Genomic DNA, 26,299 nt, shown 5'->3' with positions numbered 1-26,299 from the left:
GTTTGAAGATGTATTACAGTAATGTGCTACAGATCAACACAGCCTGACTTATATGTGGTTATATGCCCTCGTGTGCTAGAAAAGTACAGCCAAAATTTGTGTAGGAAAAAATCATGCTCTTTTAGCAAAGGAACTTCCAGAAATTGAGGTACCTACACAGAAGAAGTTATAAAGTCAGCTCTGCGAGACCAGTGGGATATATTTTACAGAACTGAGAATTTGTTATGTTTTGACCATATGTGGTTGTTTTATAATAAAATCGTAGTTGACTGCTGTGGTGAAAACCAGGTTTTTCTTATCCAGACGGTTGCCCATTTATTCAGATGTTGTGCAGAGAAGTATACTGCCAACATCCCGAAGTAAACCATATTATGGGCACTGATTAAGTTCTAGAACAGTATTAATACTTGACCTTGTACCCAGGTATGGGATTTTTGAGCTTCCCTAGAAGTCTGAAAACCTCCATGTTGTTTTGTAGGAAAATGATTTCTTCATTCTAAACAACCAGTTTTCAAATGGACTTTTGAGGGTTGTTTTTTTTTTTAATGTTAATTAACTCTTTATTATACTTTAGTCTTTCAGGGATCTTTAAAAATTAACTTAAAATTTAGTGGTTCTTGAGTAATGGCCATACTTTCATAATACTTGGTTATTTTATTCTCTAAAGTTTGTAGTCCTGCACTAATTAAATTTCCTTAAAAAATAAACACAGCAGAATTTCAGAATTGCCAGGAAATTTAGAGGTGATTTACTATAGTTTCCCACCCAATAGACAAATCTCTTCTATAACATCCTTGACAGATTAATATCTAGTTTCTATTTGAGTATATGTAGTGATAAGGAGAAGTATTCTGTTCAATGAAATTTTTGCGAATTTCAACAAAATCAGTACATATTTATTGAATGGTGACTGGGTGCCGAGGACTATGTTTGGCTTTATGGGGAAAACAAAATAATTAAGGCTCCATCTCTGCCCCAAGGAGCTTAAGGAATATTTGGAAAGGCAAAATAACATATTCATTCATTCATTATACCATTTTATTTTACACACTCTGTTACATGCTAAGTTCTCACAACACAAAACTTGGTCTTGGCTCTGAAGCTGTTTGCACTGTTACGAAGATAAACATTCATATACATCCATCTAAAGTGTAAGATAATTGTAGCAATGTGTACGTTCATGCTCACATGTGGTCATGTTTCAATGACCATTGTTTGCAATGACTACGAAAGATGGAGAACAGTTAAGTCTACCTGGGGAAATCAAATTTGTCAATACTCTATATTGGATGATTTTTAAATTACATTCCTGGGGAAGAAAGGGTTATGGTGTGTTACAAGGAATACGATTTGTGAGGCAAAGTAAAATTTAATATATGTTCACTTGAAAGATTCTAGCAAAAGACGACTCAGGGTTTTTTTCTTTCTATTTTTTTTTAATGTTAACAGGGTTTCTTCTTCCTAAAGAATAAAGAAATAAAGGCTCTTAAATATGCATAGTGACTTTTCATCATATAATAGCAAGTCCTAAACATTAGCTTTCCAAAGAAGTAAACTATGCTAACTGGCAATATTAGGATCAGCTATTTTAAAATTGAGCTCCAAGCATATTAGTCCTTCAGACTGGTGAGAGTCTTTGCACTGATACCTAAAGGTAAGGCTCTGTAGCTTTAAGTTCAAACATGTTAGCTTATGTTTTGGGATAATGATGTTAACTTTTAAAATATAGGTACTATGGTGATATACAGAATTGTTGAATCACTATATTGTATGCCTGAAATTAATAGAACACTTTACACTAACTGAAATTAAAATAAACATTTAAAGGGTGCCTGGGTGGCTAGTTGGGTGAGGGATGGCTTTTGGTTTCAGCTCAGATCATGATTTCAGGGTCGTGGGATCAAGCCCTGCGTCGGCCTCTGTGGTCAGCATGGAGTCTGCTTGGGATTCTCTCTCTCCTCTCCCTCAGCCCCTCCCCTGCTTGCATGTGCTCTCTCAAATAAATAAATCTTTAAAAAATAAAAACCTAATTTAAAAAAAGAAGAAAATAAAATGTAGGTGCTACATATTGGACTCAGAAATGCTTAATGCATGATGAGAAAATGTAGAGATATCTCCTTCTGGATCACTTTTGTGTATGACTATATTGGTTAGTCACTTAATTTTATATTTTTAGAAATTCTACACCATCAACTACAAGGCTTTTGTCTATTAAACAGACCATCAATTACATCATCATTTACCTTGTAAGAAAACTCATGCTCACTGGAAATGTAAAACCTGAGTTGATTTTTATAATTTCAGCTACATCAAGTAAATTTAAAGAGAAAAGTTAAGTCTTTCCCCCAGATTTCAAACAGAAAATATGAATTCTCCCATAGATGGGTTTTTAGGTAAAACACATGGCTTTTCTGAACCTGTGTTATTAAATGAGCAGGATAGTCCTCATCTTCATTTCACAATTTATTGTGAAAAAGTGGTGATAAAATAGAAATGTATTATTTTTAGTCTCTTTAACTATATACTTCAAATGCCTTCATCTGGTGCATTTCCTTATAGCCCTAAGTGTGATTATTTGGGTTCTCTGCTAAGCAGCTTGAGAAAGGTCTAAGATAAAGGACCAAATGCTCAATTCTTTTCTCTCCCAGAGCACCACACAGGAGCTTGGTAGACAAAGGACAGGACCAGTCAAAAGAACATTTGATGAAAGCTCAGCTCTGGCCTCAAAAAGTCACTATATCCATCTTCTGCTGAGCTAAGGCGGACCTCAGATAAGTCACAAGGCCTTCCTTTGCCTAAGCACTGAAGGCTATGTGATCTGGATGAAGAGGGACTGAGGGGCAGCTCAAAAAGCCTCATTATCCTCTTTCCGTGCACTTTAATCTCTGCCTGCCCAGAGCGAGAAAGGGGACATTCAGGCAAGGAAGAGACTGAGGGAAGAAGGGAGGGTTAAGAGAGGGGAAGAGATTGCTGATTCACTCTAAAGCCAAGGGGAGAGCTTCTCTGATCTACCTTCCCCAGGCACTCCTTCCAAGAGAGAGGCAGCTCCAGACCCATCATATCACACCATCTTCAAGGAAGAAAAGAGACCTCAGAGTGGTGACCCCCAGGGGCATCTGGGTGTCTCAGTCATTAAGTATCTGCCTTAGGTTCAGGTCATGGTCTCAGGGTCCTGGGATCAACCCCTGCACCAGGCTCCCTGCTCAGCAGGAAGCCTGCTTCTCCCTCTGCCCCTGCTTGTGTTCCCTCTCTTGCCATGTTTCTCTGTCAAATAAATAAAATCTTAAAAAAAAAAAAAAAAAGTGGGGCGCCTGGGTGGCTCAGTGGGTTAAAGCTGCTGCCTTCGGCTCAAGTCATGATTCCAGCGTCCTGGGATCGAGCCCCGCATCGGGCTCTCTGCTCAGCAGGGAGCCTGCTTCCTTCTCTCTCTCTCTCTGCCTGCCTCTCTGCCTACTTGTGATCTGTCAAATAAATAAATAAAAAAATCTTTAAAAAAAAAAAAAAAAGTGACTCCCAAGGGAAGCTCTAAAGAAAGAGTCCAAATGAACTAATCTTAAGAGCCTGCCACTCTTATGAGCACCAAGCTTCCCTACTTTTCCTTTAATGCTACTGTCACTACTAGCCCCATTTCTCCTAGAAAGTAGGGAGGAACAAAGAAGAGTCTTGCGTTCTGCCCAGAGGTCAACTATCTAGATAAGTCAGAAAAATATCGGTAACTGAAATTCACCCTACATGGTAAAAGATATGTTTAACTGGAAGGTGTGGAATCTTTCTTATCCAAGTTAATGATATTTCTGGAGTCCAGATAGGTTAGCTTCCAAAAAGCATGATGATTTCCTACCATTCAACAAACCTAATGACTAAGAATTGCCATGTCTCTTGCCTTACCTGCTAGCCTTCCGTGACGTCATAACAAAGTACAGGAATTCTCTCATAAACGATAACCTCTGTTCCTTCGCATAAGATTGACCACAGCCTTGACATCATTCACTTGCTGAGTACTGTAGCAATTTTTCTTGAATTATTAGAGTAAATTTCTAAAATGACCATTTTTTAAAACAATCCCTTCAGTACAACTTTTTTGTTTGTATGCTTGCATTGTTTAGAATTATGCGTTTTTGTGCTGGTTTACAGCACTGTTGTCTAGATAGCCCAGAGGATTTATGTTTCTCTTTGGACTCCTCCAATTTCTTTCATCTTAGCCCTGTTCACACATTTATCTGTGAACTACAGGGTGTCCAGGGATAAGTCAGTGAAATGCAGAACTCGGATTTCAGTTCCTAGAGATTGCTTCAAAAAGATCTTTCCCTTCGTTATTTCAAGAGCATAACTATAAATATTTCAAATTCCACAGGCAACTGAAACAAACTCTCTCTATTGTGAACCATTTACTGTAGTTTCCTAATGTTTACCCTTAGTTTCTTTTTTTTTTTTTTTTTTTTAAAGATTTTATTTATTTATTTGTCAGAGAGAGAGAGAGAGAGAGAGAGCGAGCACAGGCAGGCAGAGTGGCAGAGTGAGAAGCAGGCTCCCTGCGGAGCAAGGAGCCCGATGTGGGACTCGATCCCAGGACGCTGGGATCATGACCTGAGCCGAAGGCAGCCGCTTAACCAACTGAGCCACCCAGGCGTCCCTACCCTTAGTTTCTTTTAAATCCTCTAAATTCTCTCATGTGGTTTTGACTTTGAAATGCTTTCCACTTAAATCTTAAATTGCCATGAATCAAATAATTCACTAGTCCACTTGGCTTGTGGAAAAATGCCATGAAGAAAAACCAGTTTTGAATCTGATCCACTCCCTTATTTTTTAATTTTTTTTCCCTAATTCCTTTTGCATCCCGGTGCAGCCAACCTCAAATGGAGAAGAAAACACAATGTAGATACCACTAAGATACAGGAAATGAGAGCATCCTTGATGCCTGGAAAGTCTCAGACTCACCAAAGGTTTAAAAAATTAATATTTGGGGCACTGGGTGGTTCAGTCGGTTAAGCGACCAACTCTGGATTTTGGCTCAGGTCATGATCTCAGGGTCGTGAGATCAAGCCCTGCATTGGGGCTCGGCACTGGGCACAGAGTCTGCTTAGGATTCTCTCTCTCCTTCTCCCCCTCCCCCACCACACTCACAGAACCGTACCCGCGCTCTCTCTAAAAATAGTCAATTAAAATAACATTTATAATATGCGTAGTTGGTCCTCACCCTTGAAAAGTCAGTGTATTTACAGTGGTAGGAGAATCACCTTTATTAAGCGAAGTATCAAATGTAGACATGATTCTAAGGCAGATGTGATGGTTTCTTTCTGACTGAGGAATAAATGGATGGTGCTTCCCAATTCTGGCCCCCTCTTCGTGTATCTTAAATGAGTAAGCACTCAGCTCCAGCTTTAGGAATCATGAGGCAGACATCATTTGGCAATTTGGAAGATGTGTGAAATGAATTGTTTCATCTCAGAGGAAGGTAGCTCGAACACATATATTTCCAGATGTTCACTAGCATCCGATTTTATAAGCGTGCGTGCTTACCATTGTGGTTTGTTTCCCTTTGGTGGGAAAATGTGTTTGCTTATCCACCTCTTATTTATTGCATACCTAATTTGTACCAGGCAGTATTAGTTGAGGATGGAGTCAACGTTTAGAGAGCTTGCTGGTCTAGGAGGTAAAATGATGAACAATTATGCTGTTTCCTTATCTGCTGTGATAGGGGGCAAACCAGGGCTTGAAAGACTGTTCAGTGTTTTTTTTTTTCTTGTTAAGATTTTATTTATTTGAAAGAGAGTGTGGATGAACAAACTAGCGGTGGGAGGGACAGAGGGAGAGGGAGAAGCAGACTCCTGACGGAGCAAGGAGCCCGACTACTGGGGGGCTCAATCCCAGAACCCTGGGGGATCATGACCTGAGCTGAAGGCAGCTGCCTAACCATTTAACCGACTGAGCCGCCCAGGCTCCCTCTTCCTGTTCTGTTTAACTATATGTCCTTATTCTATATGGTAATAACTCCAGAAACTATAACTTTTTCAGTGTTTAATTCTTCTCCCAGACTAATGGCATTCAAGTCCCTCAAGCACAGAAATTTCTGATAATGCAGGACCGAGAAGAAGTGCTTGATGCCTGGGTTTCTGTCAGTACAGATGAACCCTGTAGGAAGTGAACTCTTGATATACCTTACTACCGAGAGAATTAATGAATTCAAAAATTCACGTTTTAATCAGTTCATCCCTCCATTCCCTTGAATTTGGCTTCAAGGACATCGACTCCACGCATCAGAAGTGCCAGGATATGACTTTTTTTTCTTCTTCTCCTTTTCCCGTTGCTGTCGAGGAAATGAGCAACCAATAAAAACAGACATTTTACTCAGCCTTTGTGTCTGTTAATAAACACCTTAAAATTGGGCAGTTTGCTTAAGACTGGTGTTTTCTTCTCTCTCTTCCTTGTTACTCTCTGGCTATAGGTACACTTCCTCCGTACAGTGTCTTATTACCTGCCCATCACATAAGATTTAGGCGCCATCCTAAATCTTATGCAATGCACACGGCACACAGGGAACCCCACACCCTCGCAGTTATGCGTTCCCATTTCCCCTGGAGACAGGCGCTGGTTTGTGCTGGTGAGAGGGATGCCGGGTGCGGTGCTCGGAGATGTCTGTGCTCCCGCGGTGACTGCCCCCAAATGTACACACAAATGTACACACACCAGCCTTGGAGAATAGCAAGACATATGAATCAGACATTTGCTGAGAATGAACCCATTTCAGTGTTTGCCCCTCTAGAACCACCTTTCCTACCTTTTCAGTTCCTTCTCTTTCTCACCAAGATGTGTTTGTGCCTAAAATATTTCCACCTGTTAGCCCTGAAGTGAAATCTGCATTTTCAGAGTGAATCCTGTCACTGGTGGAGGCAAATATTGTCTCTTGAGAATAGGTGCTTCCTTTATCTTCTAGAACCTTGTTTCTGGGAGAGTTAAGTTTGTACATTAACTGATAACTTGGAGACATGAACATTAACTTCCTTCCCTTGTATCTCTCCCTTCTCCCGGGAGAAATGAGTCTACCTCAGAGAGAAAGAGCCACACTCCATCTTTCCCTTTTTTTCTCTGGCTCTTCCCATGCAACTCTTTGTTCCTGCCTCTGGGCGCACGAGGTTCTGACCATAACCTTCCCATAACCTATCCAAGTCCAGTAGCTTCAAGGTCCAAGTGAAGGTGGTCCAACCCCATGAAGCCCACCCCCCTCACTCTAAGCCTGAGTGCTCATTGTACTTACCACACCATTCACTTGGTGTATACATGCCTCATTTGCACCTCTGTGTGACTTTTCATGTGACTCTTTATGTCTCTCCAATAGAGCCAGAAGTGCTTTTAGAAGAGTAAACCTTGGTTATGCCTCCTTGATTTTGCTATGATGCTTAACATAGAGTGGATATTCAAGAAGTTCTAGCTGAGGGGCGCCTGGGTGGCTCAGTGGATTAAGCCTTTGCCTTCAGCTCAAGTCATGATCCCAGGATCCTGGGATCGAGCCCCACATCGGGTTCTCTGCTCAACAGGGAGCCTGCTTCTCCCTCTCTCTCTGCCTGCCTCTCTGCCTACTTGTGATCTCTGTCTGTCAAGTAAATAAATAAAATCATTAAAAAAAAAAAAGAAGTTCTAGCTGATAAAACTAAAACTACTCTATCCTTAGTATCTCTGAACAAGTCCTGGGAAGTAAGTCTTTAGGATCTGTTTCTTGCTAGGTCATTCTTGGGTTAGGAGAGTTTTGTTTTTTGTTTTTTTTTAAATGTCAAATTTAAATCTGGATGATTAGCTGTGGGGTAGAACCCTTTGGAATCAGCTGTATTTGAATCTATGGGGTGGGAAGAGGACAGGGTTTATCACCTTCATATTGGCCCATCTGCCTCTTTGTGGCTACCATCTACCTGATTGTAACTAGACCATAACCAAGTTAAAGTACTACCTCTTTGGGACATCTGGGTGGCTCAGTCAGTTAAGTGTCTGCCTTTGGCTCTGGTCCAAGTCCCCCATCAGGCTCCTTGCTCAGCAGGGAGCCTACTTCTCCTGCTGCCTGCTGCTTTCTTGCTCTAGCTCTCTCTCTGACAAGTAAATAAAATCTTAAAAAAATAAAGCACTACCTCTTTAAAGAATCAACCCCAATCTAAAGAGTATGCCTGGATCACAAGTTAACATGTTGGAATGACACCTGCCGTTTTATCGTACGCAGCAAATGTTCTCACTTCTTTCAGTGGTAATATAGTCATAACTGTGACTTAAAGTCTAGATGAGAGAAATAATCTTGGGGTTCTAATGTATAGAAAAAGAGTAATGGACTTAATTGTTGAGGTTGTAGGACAATATGTACTCTCATGCTGTTATTGGGAGATGCATAAAGAATTCGGCCTTCGTGTGGTGGGGAGAGGGATTTGGCATGACAGCTGTACCTTGTCTGGCACTACCCAAGTAATGCTGATTCTTCATGGTCTTGAGACTGAATTTTCATATTAAAACACACACACACACACACACACACACACACACACACAGACTTTATCTTCTGGAAAAGATCCTAAAGCAAGTGTTGCACTTGAAAACACTCACTCTGTTCAATGTAGGTAGCCACGATAAAGTGTAAGAGGAGATTTTTTAAAAATGCCTACATGGACTTGAAAACAAGAGAGCATTTCTGTGGAGCAGGAATGGACTACTGAGTGGGGCTGAGCTGAAGTGACTGCCGGGCTGTGAGCCAAGGACAGCCAGTAGCAGCCAGGGGTTGCGCTCCTGCCAGCAAGGGGAGCTAAAAATGCACGAAACAAGATAAGAGACCAGAGCCTGGTCACTGTTTGAAGCCAAAGGCCCCCGCTCCCCAAAGGAAGCTGAAAAGAATGACAAGTAACTGGGTGGTGGACTGGTGCTTCTGAGGAAACCGAGCCTCCCAACCAGGAGCGGAGCCAGCCTGCCTGCTGTTTCCCAACCGGATCTGTGAGACCCTGACATGGGAGCAGAACACTAGAGAGCCAATGGTGGGTTGGGGGGCTGGGGGTTAGGTGTAGGAAACCACAAAAGAGCACACAGGAGATGGTGGGAGACAATCTCCACCTCAGAACCAGCCTCCCACTGAGGGCACAGGAAGAAAACTACTCTCAGAGAAGGCTCTCAGCAAAATTAGGCGATGGTCCATTGATTCACTTGAGACCAAACTACATTTTGAACCAAATAATGAAGTTCGAGTAAATATACTTACAGTGGTCAGAGAGATAAAGATATACCATTAAAAATTGGGGAGCTGTGACAGAAGAGCAAATGGGTAGAAAACATTTAGAAATAAAAAAAAGTCACTGAATTTAAAAATATGAAAAATAAGACTATGAATTTGCTAAGATTCCAGAGTTTACCCAGATTAAAATTAAATTAAAAAGCACCCACACCCATGGGTGATCCCTGAGAGGCTCTAACATCCATCTAATAGGAATGATGGGGAAAAAAATGGAAGAAATGATAGAGCAAGTGTGTAAGCAATATTTAAGGAAATTTTGGTGAAGCTTTCCAAAACTGAAGAAAGTTGAGTCCTGAGCTACAGATATTGAGCAGGATTAATCCATATATATTCAAAATTAAAGTGAAATTGTAGAGGATCTGGGATTAAAGGCAAGATCTTAAAAGCTACCGGAGAGAAAGCTAGATTGCCCACTAAAGAACAAACTCGATCAGACAGCAGGCTTCCCAGCAGTGAAAAGAGAGGCCAGGAGACGATGGACTAGTATTCTAAAGTGCGGAAGGGAAACTGCTGTCAAGAGAGAATTTTGTAGAATGAAAGCAATAGAGACACATTCAGATACACAGGGTATATGAACTTTCAGTCCACAGACCCTTATTAAAAGAATTAAGGAATTTACTTAGAGAAGATGCAGGAACTAAGAAAACTGATGAGCTCATGATTTCATAAACCTACAAATAACCTCAACCAACTATAGGTCATTTTTTTTTAAATGTGTGTTTCAGGAGAAAACTGAAACAAAGCCCAAGAACAGCGCAATGGGGTAGTTCACTGGGTAGTTCAAACATGCTTGGGGGCAGGGTTGCAATACTGAGAACTTAAAATATGTATGTTTTAAAAAAATTATAGGTAGCTTCTTCCTAGAAATACAGTCTACACCTTACTAACCAGGTGAGGCAGGATGGGAACTAGCTAGTGGTGTGATCAGTGCAGCAGAAGGCAGGAAGAAGGAAAGGGATAAATAAAAATAAAAAAATACAGAAATAAGTCCAAATACTAGTAAATATCCAAATGTGAGTGAGCAAATAATGTAATGGGTTAAATTCACTGTAAAAAGGGTGATTAGTTTGGATTTTTCTTTTTTTAAGATCCATAAGAGAGACACCTAAAAAATAAAACAAAATCACAGACAGGTGCAAAGTCTGAAAGAACAATATTTTTTTTTTTAAAGCTGGTGGGATATTGTTAATATTAGATCACATTTAACCCTGCCATCTTCAAGAATGCACTCTTTATCAAAACAAGGTCTACATCTGAGTTTTAAAACATGCATTAAAAAAATAATAAAAATAATAATAATAATAATAAATAAATAAATAAAACATGCCTAAAACTTGTAACCACCACCACAAACAGGACACAGATCTCAATCGCCCAAGGCATTCTGGTGCCAAAACTTTGCCGAGAACCTCTGGTGACTGCCCGTCGTTCTCTGTCCCATTTTGTAGAATTTCATATAAAGTGAGATGGTGTGTCATTTTTTGACATTGACATTGGTTTCAGTAGAAAAATTACCTAAATGCAGGTCATCATTGAAATGTCATCATTGAAATGTTTTTAGTAAAGTAAAGCATACCGACACTAGGAATTCTCTGGTCCTCAAAATGAAATAGAGCCCTGTGTGCCAACGCATTAGGGTCTTCAGGACATAAAAGCTCAAGGTGGAGAAACAGTCCATATGGGGAGATTCCATGCATTTATATGTCATATATATGCAAATGCACAGATAGAGATCTGGAAGAGCGTCCACCGGGCTTTCTAAGGAACGGCACAAAGGTAGGAAAGGAGGAAAGAAGGACTCTACCATCTGTGTTTAAAAAAAAAAAAAAAAAGGTTTATGATAGCAAATAATAAAAATATTTAGGCATAACATTAAGTGTCCTAAATCTATGTAAGGAAAGCTATAGAACACTCTTGGAAGTCTTAAAATTGAATGGGAACAAGTGGAAACACACCGTGGAGAAGAAGAATCAATGCCATAAAGATGTTAGTTCTTCCTAAACGAATTTAGAAGTAATTTAATTCCAATAAAAATACCACCAAGGTGTTTTTGTTTCCTCTTCTGGGTCTAGGCAAGTTGATTATAAAGTTCATTGTGAAAGACAAACAGGGGTTTGAGCAGTTATCACACTGCTGATTAGTTGTCTTTCTCCGTGCTTGACCTTGAAGGCCTTATTGCTCTTGGTAACCCTAACATATTATCTGACATAGAGCAGAGAGGCCAAAATGCTTGCCTTCTCCGGAGGGCACACGCAGAACTACTCCACTCTCCTGTTCTGCCCCTCCCATCAATGTCCTCTCTATCTCTGGAGTGTTCGAGATTAGCTGGCACTTACTTCTGTTGCTCTGTCTTTGTTATTTCAAGCAGCTTCTCTGAAGCTAAGTGGTTTGGTTTTGTTCTGTTTTGTTTTAACCTCCGCTCTTTGGTGTCTCATTCATGCAAATGCGATACTTTTTTGTTACCACAGGTGGGTTCTGCTTTTCACCGCACTGCGGTTTCTGGAAATTGTCTAAATGAAGCAGATCTTGTTTTTACATTATCATAGTGGTTGTTATAATTCTAACAAAGTACTGAGACTCAAATAACTGTCATCAAAGCTGCCTCAGACAATCTAAGACAGAGGCATGACCACTAATGTTTTAAAATAGTGACACCTACCACCCAAAGGCTTGACGGTGTGAGGCATTTCAATAGGTGATATAGTATGCCCATATTCCACTTAAAAATGCATCTCTTTGCTGGTATAAATTGGATAATTATGATCTGAAATATTTTATTTCTTTTCCTAGATCTGAGCAGCATTTCAAGCATGGTTTGGATGGGCCGTTTTCCTTTTTTAAGGCAGCTTGAATTTTCGCTCTCTCTCGAAAACACATCGAGTTTCATTTTTCCCCCCTAAACGCAGCTGTTATGTTATCTCAAAATAATTTACAAATGAGAATTTATGAATCCAAATTTTACTGAGCCCATTTCTGCAAACCCTGAAACCCTTGGGTTCCTTTTCCAGAACATTACCTGGATATTATCACAGTGATGGAACAATTTTACCTGTATATTTTTATCCCTCCGGGCCTTTCTTGTAAGGCCTTGAAAGAGCATTTTATACATGTTTGTCACCTAGACATTAGTGGCTCCTTGTGATCTAGACCGTGATGGATCAAATTCCAGCCCCTGTACCCATGACCCTCTCCAAGTTCTACAGACTCCTGGAAGGATTTGGTTCTCACGGTCCTCGTTCCTGCTGCCATGGAAACAGTTTAGATCATAGGCAAATTCTCCCTGTCACAGGCAAATTCTCCCTGTCTGTACAGATTTAATCCAAGCATGAAAGTTTGTTCCGTTTTGTGATTTTTATAAAATTAACTCACAAAAGCTCTGTGTGTGTGTGCATGTGTGTGTCTGTGTCTGTGTAGCAGATTCTACCAAAGTTTGGGGCAAGACTGAAAGGTATTTATATCTCAAAATAGAAATAATGAGTATACACTCCAGCCTCCCACCATGTTGCCTGACCCATTTTCTTTGATTCCAGCCCCTCTCTGCTCTGCTGACTCACCTCCTCCCACCTCCAAGCCTGTTCATCCCAATATAGTGTAGGGTTGGCTCTCCTTGTTGCCATGGTGCATCTGACCTTTGCTCTCAGTGACTCACCTTATTCTGGATACCTCCCTTCCCGGTTCCCAAACCAACTCAGGTATTTTCCTTAACACAGATGAGTTTTATTCAAGAATTATTCTTATATTTGCCTTTAGGATAATAACTTTCTCACCTTGCTGTATTTTTGGATTGGATTCTCTGGTTCATCCTGCTTTTCCATTTTTTTTCTCTCCCCCCACCCCATTTTCCCTGCCCCTCCAGGCTCCCTTCACAAACACACATTGTAGCTACCGGGTGTCAAGCCCTTTTCCTCCAAAGGCATTCTGAGGGTTGCCTCTGGATGAAAATGGTGGAATTCCTCTGCCTTGTGATGTGTATGAGCTGGTGATGAGTGAGGGGTGTGGCGGGAGGGTGGCTTTGTCCCTGCCCACCCCCCAGCCACTCTCCCTCAGTCCCGCACCAGCAGCCTGGAACCCTGAGGATCCATGTTGCTGCCTTTCTGGAAGGTTTGTTTGGTGCTCTAATCCTTAAATGATTGATAAATGTACAGAGAAGTGAGGTATATAGGTTTAGTTATAAATTTCTCCAAAAAGCAGAAAAGAGGAAACAAAGAATTTCAAGTTCTTACAAGATACTCTTTTTTACAAAGATACCACAAAGCACCCTGTGCCGTTTGTTGTTGCGGTTGCGGCTGCTGTTTTAGGAAGCCTGGCTGCCTTACTTTTGCCTGTCTTTTCCTTTTTTACCGTGCCTTAGAAAATGCAGATCCTTCACCCAGTTCTTCTCAACGCTACCATGTTCAGAAATACTGTGTCTCTTTAACATGGAGGAGGCAACTTCCTTCCTCCATCCCGTGGCCATTTTACTGTTTAAATCCTCACACTGAACCTGCCCTGTTCCTTCTCGTAGTCCTGGATTAGGCAACCTACTGTCACATTTTTGGGGAGTTCTACTCTGAGCTGCGTCTCTGCTGGAGTCTCCGGATGAGAGAGTCTCTCAGCCGCAGGAGCAGCTCTTGTCCTTAGCAACTAAATTCCAGCATTTTTTCTACTCTGTGCTCACTTCTGAACAGTTAACAGCTGCTGGAAAACAGATCACCATCCTTCCCCTCCTGCGACTGAAGTAGGCACATTTTAAAAATTGTCTTCATGAAGACTGAAAAAGAAATCTGGCATCAGAAGACTGAGAGGAACTTGGGGAGGTCAGCTCTGTCTCCCTCCCCTACTCTGGGCTGTTCTCTGTGAAGCCCTCTCAGCAGAAGCTCGGTGAGATGAGAAGACGTGTGGAGGGGTGGAAGAACACTAGGCTGTAAACAGAAGACAGGTTTAAATTACTGCTGTGTGAACTTGGACAAGTTACTGACATTCTCTGAACCTTAGCTGGTTTTTTCTTCTGTAGAATGGCGAGAATATGACCTGCCTCCCTCCTTAGCATGGCAGATGCTAGCCAATCAGGTACCTTTATGCAGAATATTAAAAGGTAGCCCCACCTTGTAACCATAGATAGCCCCAAGAGGATGGGGCTTCCATCCCGCTGAGGGGAGCCCAGCAGGAGTTCAGCCCATCCTTGTTTGCCCCATTTGCTTGGCACCCGGTGCAATGCCTATCCTGAAACCCTATGCAAGCAAGCTCCACAGGTCTATTATCTTCCTCCATTAGGAACAAGCCTGGGGAAGTGCTGGGCAAGGGGCCAGGAACGGGGTCTGCCTGGCTGCTTGGCAGGGAGTTAGCACTTTAAGAAGGTGCCTGCCTTTTTACCTTCTGATCTCGCTTCCACAAACCAAGTCTTCCGTGTTTTTATCACAACACTAACAATGCCATATGAACACAATAGCTCGAAGGTGTCACTCTTGGGGAAAGTGCTCAGGGAAGCACTCCCTTTACCTGCTCATCTCTCACCCCTACCTTCTGCTTACTACACAGACTGTAGGAGCATTAAATGAGACCACGAGCATGTATGCATCCAGAACATGACCCCAAAGGCTGAACTTCTTATTTGTCTCTCTTCTACATTCCTTAAGGGTAGTTTGCCATTTGTCTAGACGTCCTCCTCTATTTTCTATTCCAGGGGTTTCCAAGGTAGAGTGCTTGAACCCCCAGAAATGCAAAGGGTGTGCATTGAGATGTGAGATAAAAATGGAAACTCTTATTCAGGCACACCTCATTTTATCACACTTCGCAGATACTGTGTTTTTCACAAATGGAAAAGTTGTGGCAACCCTGTGTGGAGCAGGTCTGTTGGCCCCATTTTTCCAACAGCATTTATTTGCTTCCTGTCTCAATGTCACATTTTGGTAATTCTTCCAATGTTTCAAACTTCTTCATTATTATTATATTTGCTGTGATGATCCATGACCAGTGATTATAAATTGCTGAAAGCTCAGATGATGGTGGACATTTTTTTAACATGACACTTTTTTGCCCTCTTAAGAGACTCTAGTAGAAAAAAGAAAAAAAAGACTAGTAGGGGCGCCTGGGATCATTGGGTCATGATCCCAGGGTCCTGGGATCAAGCCCTGCATCGGGCTCTCTGCTCAGCAGGGAGCCTGCTTCCTCCTCTCTCTCTGCCTGCCTCTCTGCCTACTTGTGATCTCTCTCTCTCTCTCTCTCTCTCTCTCCCTCTCTCTCTCTGTCAAATAAATAAATAATTTTTCTTTTTTTTTTACAAAAATGCTTGAGGACCACTGTTCAGTTTGCATATGTCTGTGGCCACCAGATTCTAGAAATGCAGTCACATGTGTGATTTCTTCCTTGCATCTCCTGATTGACATAGTAAATAATTGCTCCCCACTTTATCTTCTTGGACAGAGCTTTTGTAACTCTTGTAGTGAGACTTCTTCTCTTCCCCTTAACCTCATTCTTTCATTGTTATCTGCATAGGGTCTTGAAGAAGTAAGCTCTTTTCCTGGAACATAATCTGCACATGCTAATTTATTATGATAAAGTCAAATTGGCATCTTTTTGGTTTAATTTTAGAAATGCGGTATAATAAAATAAGAATGTGGTCTCTGGGTCCAGGTGGCCTGACCAGGATGACAGTAGCAAGTGACTTAACTTCTCTGTGCCATGGTCTCCTCAATGGTGAGACTGTTCCTCCCGGTTGATTCAAACAGTATTTTGCCTCCTGCTCCCTCATCTGCAGGAAGATGCCCTCTCTCTTACCCAAATCGCAATGATAGGAGACTCCTGGACATTCTCAGGGCTTACTATTTTTTTTTCCCAACAAATTGTGGTATTGGTAGACAGATTAAAGTTTTCAATGTAATGTCTTGTGTGAAAAGCCAGCAAGTTTAAACCTAATTGTTTTACTGTGGAGTGCTTCTGTATTCTTTCATATCTCTCTGCGGAGAGATGAAATGGTCTTTATAAAAGCTTAGTGAATTCCCATTATGAAGACCATTTGCATCCATCTATGCATGCAATCCAGGATATGGGTAGAAAGTAAAGGGGAGAGGATCAAGACAGGAATTTCTTCCACATTTCTTCCTGCCAGTCCTGTTGATTCCCATACACAACCCCATCTAATCCGGGGAGCCATCCAGTCTGATAAGGGGATATACTTCCCACACCAATGACTGATTCTCCTAGGCTCCAGGGAGAGAAGAAATGCAAAATTTTAAAACACACAAATGTTCTCTAAATACTTTGTTGTAAGTTCTTCTGTGGCCTAAGAAAACCACTGTGTTCTATGTCATAACTTAGACCTGACAAGCAAAGTCAAATAATTCATTTTCCCAGCACGTGGGCAGGGAATGAAATCCTGGTGCCGGAATCGAACATTGTATTCTCCAGGCAAAGGAAATGGACGTTTATTGGATGTTATTGCTGCTGTCTTCACACTAATGACATTATCAGAGCTCTTTGAATAATATAATTCGAAAATATTACTTCTGTGTTTCAGGTCATGCAAGACAAGATCATCTGCCTTCCGAAAAGAGTCCAGCCTTCTCAGAATCACTCTTCCGTGTCCAATGTCTCTCAAGCAGTTGCCAGCACCACCCCGCTGCCTCCCCCTAAGCCGTCTCCTACCAACCCCGCCACCGTGGAGATGAAAGGACTCAAGACAGACCTGGACCTCCAGCAGTACAGTTTTATAAACCAGATGTGTTACGAGCGAGCCCTCCACTGGTATGCCAAGTATTTCCCTTACCTAGTCCTCATCCATACCCTGGTCTTCATGCTCTGCAGCAACTTTTGGTTCAAGTTCCCCGGCTCCAGCTCCAAAATAGAGCATTTCATCTCGATCCTGGGGAAGTGTTTTGACTCCCCTTGGACCACACGGGCTTTATCAGAAGTGTCTGGGGAGGATTCAGAGGAAAAGGACAACAGGAAGAACAACATGAGCAGGTCCAACACCATCCAGTCTGGTCCGGAAGGCAGCCTGGTCAACTCTCAGTCATTAAAGTCCATCCCTGAGAAGTTCGTGGTTGACAAGTCCACAGCGGGGGCCCTGGATAAGAAGGAAGGTGAGCAAGCGAAGGCCTTGTTTGAGAAGGTGAAGAAGTTCAGGCTGCATGTGGAAGAAGGCGATATACTCTATGCTATGTATGTTCGCCAGACTGTGCTGAAGGTTATAAAATTCCTCATCATCATCGCGTACAACAGTGCCCTGGTTTCCAAAGTTCAGTTTACCGTGGACTGTAATGTTGACATTCAGGACATGACCGGATATAAAAATTTTTCTTGTAATCACACCATGGCCCACTTGTTCTCAAAACTGTCCTTTTGCTACCTGTGTTTTGTAAGCATCTACGGACTGACGTGCCTTTACACCTTATACTGGCTGTTCTACCGTTCTCTACGGGAATACTCTTTCGAGTATGTCCGCCAGGAGACCGGCATTGACGACATTCCGGATGTGAAAAATGACTTTGCTTTCATGCTTCATATGATAGACCAGTATGACCCACTGTATTCCAAGAGATTTGCCGTGTTCCTGTCTGAAGTGAGCGAGAACAAATTAAAGCAGCTGAACTTAAATAACGAGTGGACTCCCGATAAACTGAGACAGAAGCTGCAGATGAATGCCCATAACCGACTGGAACTGCCTCTTATCATGCTCTCTGGCCTTCCAGACACGGTCTTTGAGATCACAGAGCTGCAGTCTCTAAAACTTGAAATCATCAAGAACGTGATGATCCCAGCCACCATCGCGCAGCTCGACAATCTCCAGGAGCTCTCGCTCCACCAGTGCTCAGTCAAAATCCACAGTGCGGCGCTCTCCTTCCTGAAGGAGAACCTCAAGGTCCTGAGCGTCAAGTTTGATGACATGAGAGAGCTGCCCCCCTGGATGTACGGGCTCCGGAATCTGGAAGAGCTCTACCTGGTCGGCTCTCTAAGTCACGATATCTCCAAAAACGTCACCCTCGAGTCTCTACGGGATCTCAAAAGCCTTAAAATTCTCTCTATCAAAAGCAACGTTTCCAAGATCCCTCAGGCCGTGGTGGACGTTGCCAGTCATCTCCAGAAGATGTGCATCCATAATGACGGCAGCAAGCTGGTGATGCTCAACAACTTGAAGAAGATGACCAACCTGACGGAGCTGGAGCTGGTCCACTGCGACCTGGAGCGCATTCCCCACGCTGTGTTCAGTCTGCTCAGCCTCCAAGAACTGGACCTCAAAGAGAATAATCTGAAGTCCATAGAGGAAATCGTTAGCTTCCAGCACTTGAGAAAGCTGACAGTGCTCAAACTGTGGCACAACAGCATCACGTACATCCCGGAGCACATCAAGAAGCTCACCAGCCTAGAGCGCCTGGCCTTCAGTCACAACAAAATAGAGGTGCTGCCTTCCCACCTCTTCCTATGTAACAAAATCCGGTATTTGGACTTGTCCTACAATGACATCCGGTTCATCCCGCCTGAAATCGGAGTTCTGCAGAGTTTACAGTACTTCTCCATCACTTGTAACAAAGTGGAGAGCCTTCCAGATGAACTCTACTTCTGCAAGAAACTGAAAACCCTGAAGATCGGGAAAAACAGCCTCTCGGTACTTTCACCGAAAATTGGGAATTTGTTATTTCTTTCCTACTTAGACGTTAAAGGCAATCACTTTGAAATCCTCCCTCCCGAACTGGGCGACTGCCGGGCCCTGAAGAGAGCTGGGTTGGTTGTGGAAGATGCTCTGTTTGAAACACTGCCTTCGGACATCCGGGAGCAAATGAAGGCAGAGTAACTTCTTTCTTTTTCTTTAAAGCTTCACTGAACCGTGCTTCTACCAAATACAGTATAAATAATTAGGTAGTCTTAATGCCTTTCCTATTTTATTTTTATTTTTTTTCTTTTTCACACAACACAAAATGTACACAGAGATTGAGTAAGGAGTCTGTATTTTTTAATAAAAATTTAATTGTATTTTTTCAATATTAATATTTTAAAGTTTTATTTGTCCTGGAACCTAATGTATCTATTATTGTTTTCTACTGACAGAAACAGGTGGTTCCATCTGGATTTTTTTGTGTGTTTTCATTTCATTCTCGTGAAAGGGAGGGAATTTTAAGTTGCATGCTTTTTGGTCTTTTTTAAATAGATATTTTGCCAAGGTGATTATTTTGCTTGTTTACACCTGTCCAGGGTCCTTATATTTGTTTTCCTTGTGTATGTACCAAGGAGTCTGTACTAGTCATCGTCATACTGGCTGCCTTCTGCACTGGCCAAGTCCTCCGTCCTACAGAAGACTCTTCTCTGGAGGGCAAATTCACAGAAGTGCATTGCCACAGACCATTGTTTTCAAAATTTCTCCTCATCTCCAGCAGAACCCCAACTTATGTTATTTCCTATACCTGACAGTCCATGTGATCGTTAGGCTGGGATTTTGTTACGTGAGTGAAGACAGTAATCTCTTCCACGCTGAGCTGATCTGAATTGGTCATTTCCCATCTAACTGATTTGCGTTCTCACCAACATTTCAAAAATATCGTTTAAAAACAAAGTACAGAGGCTCTCCTCCCCCCACCTCACCCCCGCCCTCCGTCTTAATATTGCTATGTAGTACTGGTGAACCACCTTAGAGAAGCTAAATTTATTTTAATTAAAATAGGTAATTAAATTTAAAAATCAGAATCAGAAGCCTGGTTTTTGTAATGTAATAATCTTTGATATCTTGATATGTGGCTACATCAGATGGAAAAAATATTCCCCACTGAAGCACTCTCTCATAGAGCAGGGGCCCTGTAGCCAGGTGTGCTGGTGGCCCCAGGCAGCGGTGGGGCCGGCCACTGCCTCCCATTCTGCCTATTCCACCGAATAACCCACATCCCCATAAACTGAGCTCCCGTAACCCTGCCTGTGCTGCGGATGCAAGTGATGCAGGCACAGGAACTCTTCTGCTTTTTGGCTTAAAATAAGCATCTCATCTAAAATGGTCCTGTTACTTTTTCTTTTTAAGGGGTGAACAAATTGCTAAGTGGATGTCACTTAGAAAATAATTTTTGCTTGATGGTCAACAGGGCTTTTCCTTATCTTTGTATTTAATCCAATCTAGTAGATGCATCTTGGGCAAAATCTGTTCCTGATTCTTCTGCTGTGTAGAACAGGAAAATGAAAACAATTTTTGTGCCCTCAACCCAAGACTGGTATTGCTGATTGTGGGAATTTTGTTTTATGTAGTAAATTCACACTTGACTTTTTTCAGAACTCTAGTCTCATCTAAGGGAGTTTTGTGACTTAACAATGAAAGGAACTAGGAAGATGACTTGGGGTTTCAAAATAACTGCTTTTAAATTTTACGCCTTGATCCCAGTGACTTTGCACAGTGCTGCTCCGAGTCACGTACAGAACACAACTTCTAGGAACTACACAGCAGACACACGTACCTCAGTTGTGTTTGAGATGCAAAGAGTAGTCATGGAGGGAAGATTTGGGAAAGAGATGCTTTTCATTTGTTTAATAATGAAATCAAGAAGTCTGGGATGCTTTACGGCTTCTGCTCTTGTCCAAGTGTCAGAATGGTGATTTTGTATAACTTATTTCCCATCTAGAATTGAAATGATATGTTTAAAAGAGTAACATGGCTATATATCTTGTGGGAGAGAATATTTGATTCCAGAACATAGTTAGGATCCTGATTATGAACAATGTGTTGTATTTAGAAACACAGACCTCTTTGTTTTAAGCAAACTAACTAAAGACTTGGAAGATTCTCCATGACTGAGCATGACAAAAACACCCTCTTGAAAGGTAAGCTTAAATAACTACTGGTAAAACACTGGGTGCACTATTTTTCTGGATAAAATTTATAGTTATTTTCTATATCACCCTTCAAAAGGGATCTATTCAGGTTAAAAATCATTTGTGCTGACGTCTTTATCTGGTGTTAATTCATAATCTCACATGGGCTTCGCAACTGAAATAAGGGACTAGTAAGTAGTTTTATCACTTGTAATCATTTGCTCCCAGTTCTAAAAGACTCTGATTTGCTTGCTTAATGATGTCACAGGCTGACCCCTAACCTAAGTTCTAAATAACAGTCCGTAAATCAGTATTGTTCTGTGACTTTATGCTTTAACGAAGAAAGAAGATTCATAGATGCTTCTATTGGATTTTATAAAAATTCCAAAGTCTCAAACTTCATCTGGAGTCTCAGTTTTTTGACTCTGGCCCTTTTTAACGTCATGAGTTTTGGTTCACATTTATAAGCAAAAAGTATTCAATTGCATTTAGCCTTTAAATGGGAAACTCAGGTAAATGAACTGCTGACTTTTCTAAAGTCCTTTAATGGATCAACTCAGTGTAAAAGGGGTATTTACCTAATCCCTTTCTGTATTTTACAAGTGCTCTTGCTAAAAAGGAACAACTAGCTCTATTTCTCCAACGTCTGTAGGATTCATGAGAAACTGCTTCTGTCGGTGGAAAAGCACCATAGGTGCTCATCTCGCCTATGGCTGCTCGAAGCCCATGATGGGCGCGCTTTCTGGTCAGTTTTCATGGTTAAGCCTAGAACAGGTATCTGTCTGGTGAGGGTCTGCTTGAAGCAAAGCATAGAGGTATATCCCGGTGGAACTCCCCTAAGAAGACCACACCTCAGAAAACTAGCTACGTGGTAGGTTCTTGTTTTGTTGTTTTATTTTGTTCTTTTAATACTCTTAACATAAGTGTTCTTGATACAGTGAAACAATTGTAGATTTTTCTTGTTCACCCACCTTTTCCCTGCCATTACATTTCCCCCAAAGCTGCTGTAAAGAGTTCCGACAACTTACATGGCATCCTGTTCGTCAGGAAGGCCTGAAAAGTCGCCTTTCTAGGAGTATTTCGTCCATTCAGAGGTGCCCCCGTATCTGCCTCTCAAGCCAGCTTCTTAGAGAGGATCTGAAACAAGCTGGCATCTTTCTCAGGCTACTTGGGATGAGGAAGGTCCAAGTTCTTGCAATATGCTCTCTTATGATTTCTGATATTAAGAAAAAAGAAGAGAGATTCTTTATATCTCTTCTTACTATCTCCCCCAAGAGGATTTTTGCTGTTGTTTATTTTTCCAAGTCTATCATTAAAAAAAAAAAAGTCCATTTTTAAGTAGTTTATTCTACTCTCTAATTTCCTACCTAATACCTGATCAATAGTAATGCTATACTTAAACAGTGGACATCCGTGATCCATCGTGATGAAAATGGTCAGCAGTACTTAGTAGTGACTAGATCAGATAAATTTTCATATAATTTCAATTTGTGTTCTCCCGCTAATTCTGAATGTGATAATGCTCGTCAAGCAGTTGACATTTTTGGTAGGATCTCAGTAACTCACAGTAGGGCCCCACGGTAACCTTAAGTTAGTAAAACAAGTAAACAAAACAGCACATTTATAAATGAGTGAGGGAATGCCTCAAGGGTCTGTAAGAGATTCTCATCCTTTCTCGTCAAATCAGACACGTTGTAAGAAAACTTGGACAGTCTCGACCAGACCTGCCATTGATTTTTCAGGTTTAGGCCTCAGTGAAAATGCTTTGAATACAATTTCACGCCAGCCTTTCAAACGAGATATCCCCGCTCATTGCGTCTTCCCAGAGCCATGCACGACAAAGGTAACATCCTGAGGTTCATTCTGGGGAGAGGCAAGAATATCCTCCCGCCCCAGGGAATTTTTTCTTTATCAGAAGACTGTGAAAAGGGGTACTTTGAACAACTTGTTGGCCATGTGAAGTAACAGTTCCTATGCATGGTTTTTAATGTAGTTATACATTTGCTCTCTCCTGAATACTAGTCCCTCTCCCACCTGATTCTGCCTCTTGAATGAATATTTTTACTGGGTTGAAACTCAATGCCTTATGTGCTCCCTCAGTTGGTCTTCCTGCCACTTGTTTTCTCCCACTGTGTTCAGACTGTGTCAAATGCTCTTAAAACCTCTAAGACTGTCCAGAAAATGCTTGAAAGTTGATTCATTGTAGTGCAAATTCCCAATAAAATGTCTTCATGTTATTTGGTTATGTAGTACACAGAAACAGAAAATAACTTAAATAAAGTCATTTTTGTAATTTAAGGTTGAGATTCGTCCCTTCTTGGATTACAGAAGTCATACTTATCTTTTGCATTTCTCCCAGGCGTTTGCATCCGCCCTTGCGAAGGCTCTCTGGGCTCCGCAGGAAACGGGCCCACGTGCCTTCTTTCACTTCATGTTGAGCTAGTTTCTGCAACCGTGACTAATTATTTCCTCCCTTAATTCCGTGTGCTGCTGCATCTACCTCAGGTGCCCCTGGAGTTCCGTTTGAGTAATTAGCGCTCGAATATGTAGTCTGGAGGGCAATGGCGCTGCCTTTGCCAGATCAGATTATGCGATTGCTGTCCCACGTGGCTTTCGCCAAACACTGTTACCGTAATGACTGTGGTTACTTAAAGGAATCAGAATGGTTCTGCTCAGCTAGGAATCGTTTATCACACACACTCCGGACTCAAGGAAGCCCTTTTTGACAAAATCTCATATACCGCTTATGCATAAGAAAATTGTGGTTGGTGACTTTTGAAGCTGAATTGTCACTTACCGTATTTTTCTGTAGTTCTTTGTGACTCCACCGTTTCACTGATCATCAACTGATAGCCCTTGGGAGAAAGTCTACAGGAGACAAGGAAGGATTCTGAGAGTGGCAAGAGTACATGCAAATGTGTGCATCAGAAACTCACACAGGCAGGCCCCTGGGTGACTCAGGGGGTTAAGCCTCTGGCTTTGGCTCAGGTCCCCTGGGCTCCTTGCTCAGTGGGGAGCCTGCTTCTCCCTCTGCCTGCTGCTTCCCCTGCTGTGAGTGCTCTCTCTCTCTCTCTCTGACAAATAAAATCTTTTTTAAAAAGAAGCACAGGATTGTGTGGCAGCTGGGGAAATTTTGGAGACATTAGCTGAGAAATGCAATAGAATGGAGACAGCTGATGATTTGTTACAATTGCGATATGGAGAAGACTGTCTCCTGGTACCTTCCAATGTCCCATCTTCCAATCCTTTCATTTATATACAATATTGAGATAAACACTGATGTTGAATGAATCAAGTCCGTTGCTTAGGCTAGTGAGTTAGCAGCATTTCTGTTTGGGTCCAGAAGTACACAGGAGGGAAGTCACTAAAGACAATTTTAGACTCAGTGGGGGTACTCACATGGCCCCAGGCCTGTGTATTTCAGAATGTAAGTTTGAATGTTATCCTCAGTACCCAAGTAGGGAAAAAGTGCGAGGCTGTACTATTTTTGTATGTAAATCTTTGAATACAAGCTATATACTTAAGATTTCATATTTGAGCAAAGCAAGGTACAAACATTTATATGATACCATAGATGGGAGATTATTTTCCTAGTTTAAAGATTTTACATAAAAGACACAGCGTTAGGCAAACACGTTATTACCAAATATAACTGGCCATTCTGATTATTTTGATTTAGGGAATCCTATTAGAAAGTTTGCAACCAAGTAGAAAATGGGCTTTATTTTTTTTATCTTTCGAGGAATTTATTTCAATTCAAGTTACATTTAGACATCACCATTTAAAAAAGTGTTTGTTCACTTTTTAGTAATAGTTTCAGCTAATATAGTTCTTGGGAACAGTGACACAAAAGAGGCAGCATGTAATTCCTGTGTTTTATATCTCCTTTATAGTCTAAGAAAAAATAATAAACTTCCAGCAGTGGTTTTAATATAAAAAATTGTATTTCTTCAAGCTTAATTGCAACGGTCCTTGGGATTCCTTTATGATTTCATATAGTCTTTGTGGAGTAATTTTGTTAAAAATCATACTCTCATATTTAGACAGCCTAACTCTATTAACTCACAGCCTTGGGGCTACGAGGGCCATCATCGCTGTCCAAACTGGTTCTGGGAAGCATCGTTGTCCTAGGGCTGCCATAACTACCACACGCAGGGTGGCTTCCACAAACAAATGTATCGTCTCACAGTGCTAGCTCAAGGCGTCCACAGGGCTGGTGGCATCCAAGGGCTGTAAGAGAAAAATCTGCTCCACGCCCCTCCTGTCTTTTGGCGGTTTGTCAGCAACCTCTGGGAATCCTTGACTTAAAGATGCACCGTCACACAATCTCTGCCTTCACCTTCATTTGGCATCCTCCCTGTGTGTCCTCTGTGTTCAAACTCCCCCCCCACCCCGACTGTATTTATTTATTTGTGAGAGAGAGCAGGAGCAGAGGGGGAGGGGCTGATGGACAGGGAGAAACACTCCCCACTGAGCAGGGAGCCCGATGCTGCGCTTGATCCCAGGACCCCAAAATCATGACCTGAGCCAAAGGCAGACACTTAACCAAAAATGAGCCACCCAGGTGCCTCAAAAGTTCCCCCTTTTTATAAAAACTCCTTCATATTGGATTAGGGCCCACCCTAATAATTTCCTCTTAATTCGATAATCTGCAGAGACCCTATTTTCAAATAAGGCCACATTCACAGGTACTGGGGTTAGAACTTCATCATTTTGGAGTGTTGGAGAGCAAGATCTCTTCAAGATCCCTCTAGGTGGACTAAGAATCAAATTGATATGAGACAGATTAAGAGGAGAAAATTTTAAGAGCGTACCTAGGGGGAATCCCCACAGACTGGAAATCCTAAAAACAGGGAAAAGGAGGTCTATATATCATCCTGAACTAAGGAGAAGGGGGTTGAGGCCTGGGACTTCAAAGGGAAGGAATGCAATTTACAAAGTAATAAGAGAAAGATCAGGGGAGCTCAGTGGGTTAAGCCTCTGCCTTCTGCTGGGGTCCTGATCTCAGGGTCCTGGGATTGAGCCCCGCATTAGGCTCTGCTCAGCGGGGAGCCTTCTTCCCCCCTCTCTCTCTGCCTGCATCTCTGCCTACTTGTGTTTTCTGTCTGTCAAATAAATAAATAAAATCTTTAAAAAAATAATAAGAAGAAGAAGATCAGATATTTGGTAATTAGATGTTTGCCCACCCATAGAGATAGGTCAGATAAAATTTATCTCTGCTAAAAACACTTATTCTGGGAGAGACCCCAATTTAGATTTTTCTATATAGTTAAGGGAGAG

At 41.7% G+C, this 26,299-nt stretch overlaps 1 protein-coding gene across 1 annotated transcript in view; it reads left to right on the top strand.

Annotated features, from left to right (window-relative positions):
• Nucleotides 1–19,293, top strand: part of LRRC8C (leucine rich repeat containing 8 VRAC subunit C) — a 75,264-nt gene extending 55,971 nt beyond the window's left edge. The window contains exon 3 of the mRNA XM_080800923.1: nucleotides 16,752–19,293. Coding sequence (XP_080657049.1) covers nucleotides 16,752–19,025 — 2,274 coding nt within the window. The 3' untranslated portion in view covers nucleotides 19,026–19,293. The remainder of the gene's footprint in view (nucleotides 1–16,751) is intronic.
• Nucleotides 19,294–26,299: the final 7,006 nt, after the last annotated feature.

The sequence above is a fragment of the Martes martes genome (genome assembly GCF_963455335.1).
Source record: "Martes martes genome assembly, chromosome: 4".
NCBI lineage: Eukaryota > Metazoa > Chordata > Mammalia > Carnivora > Mustelidae > Martes > Martes martes.
Note: the sequence above shows the minus strand (reverse complement) of the source record. Positions and strands in the feature narration are given on the sequence as shown.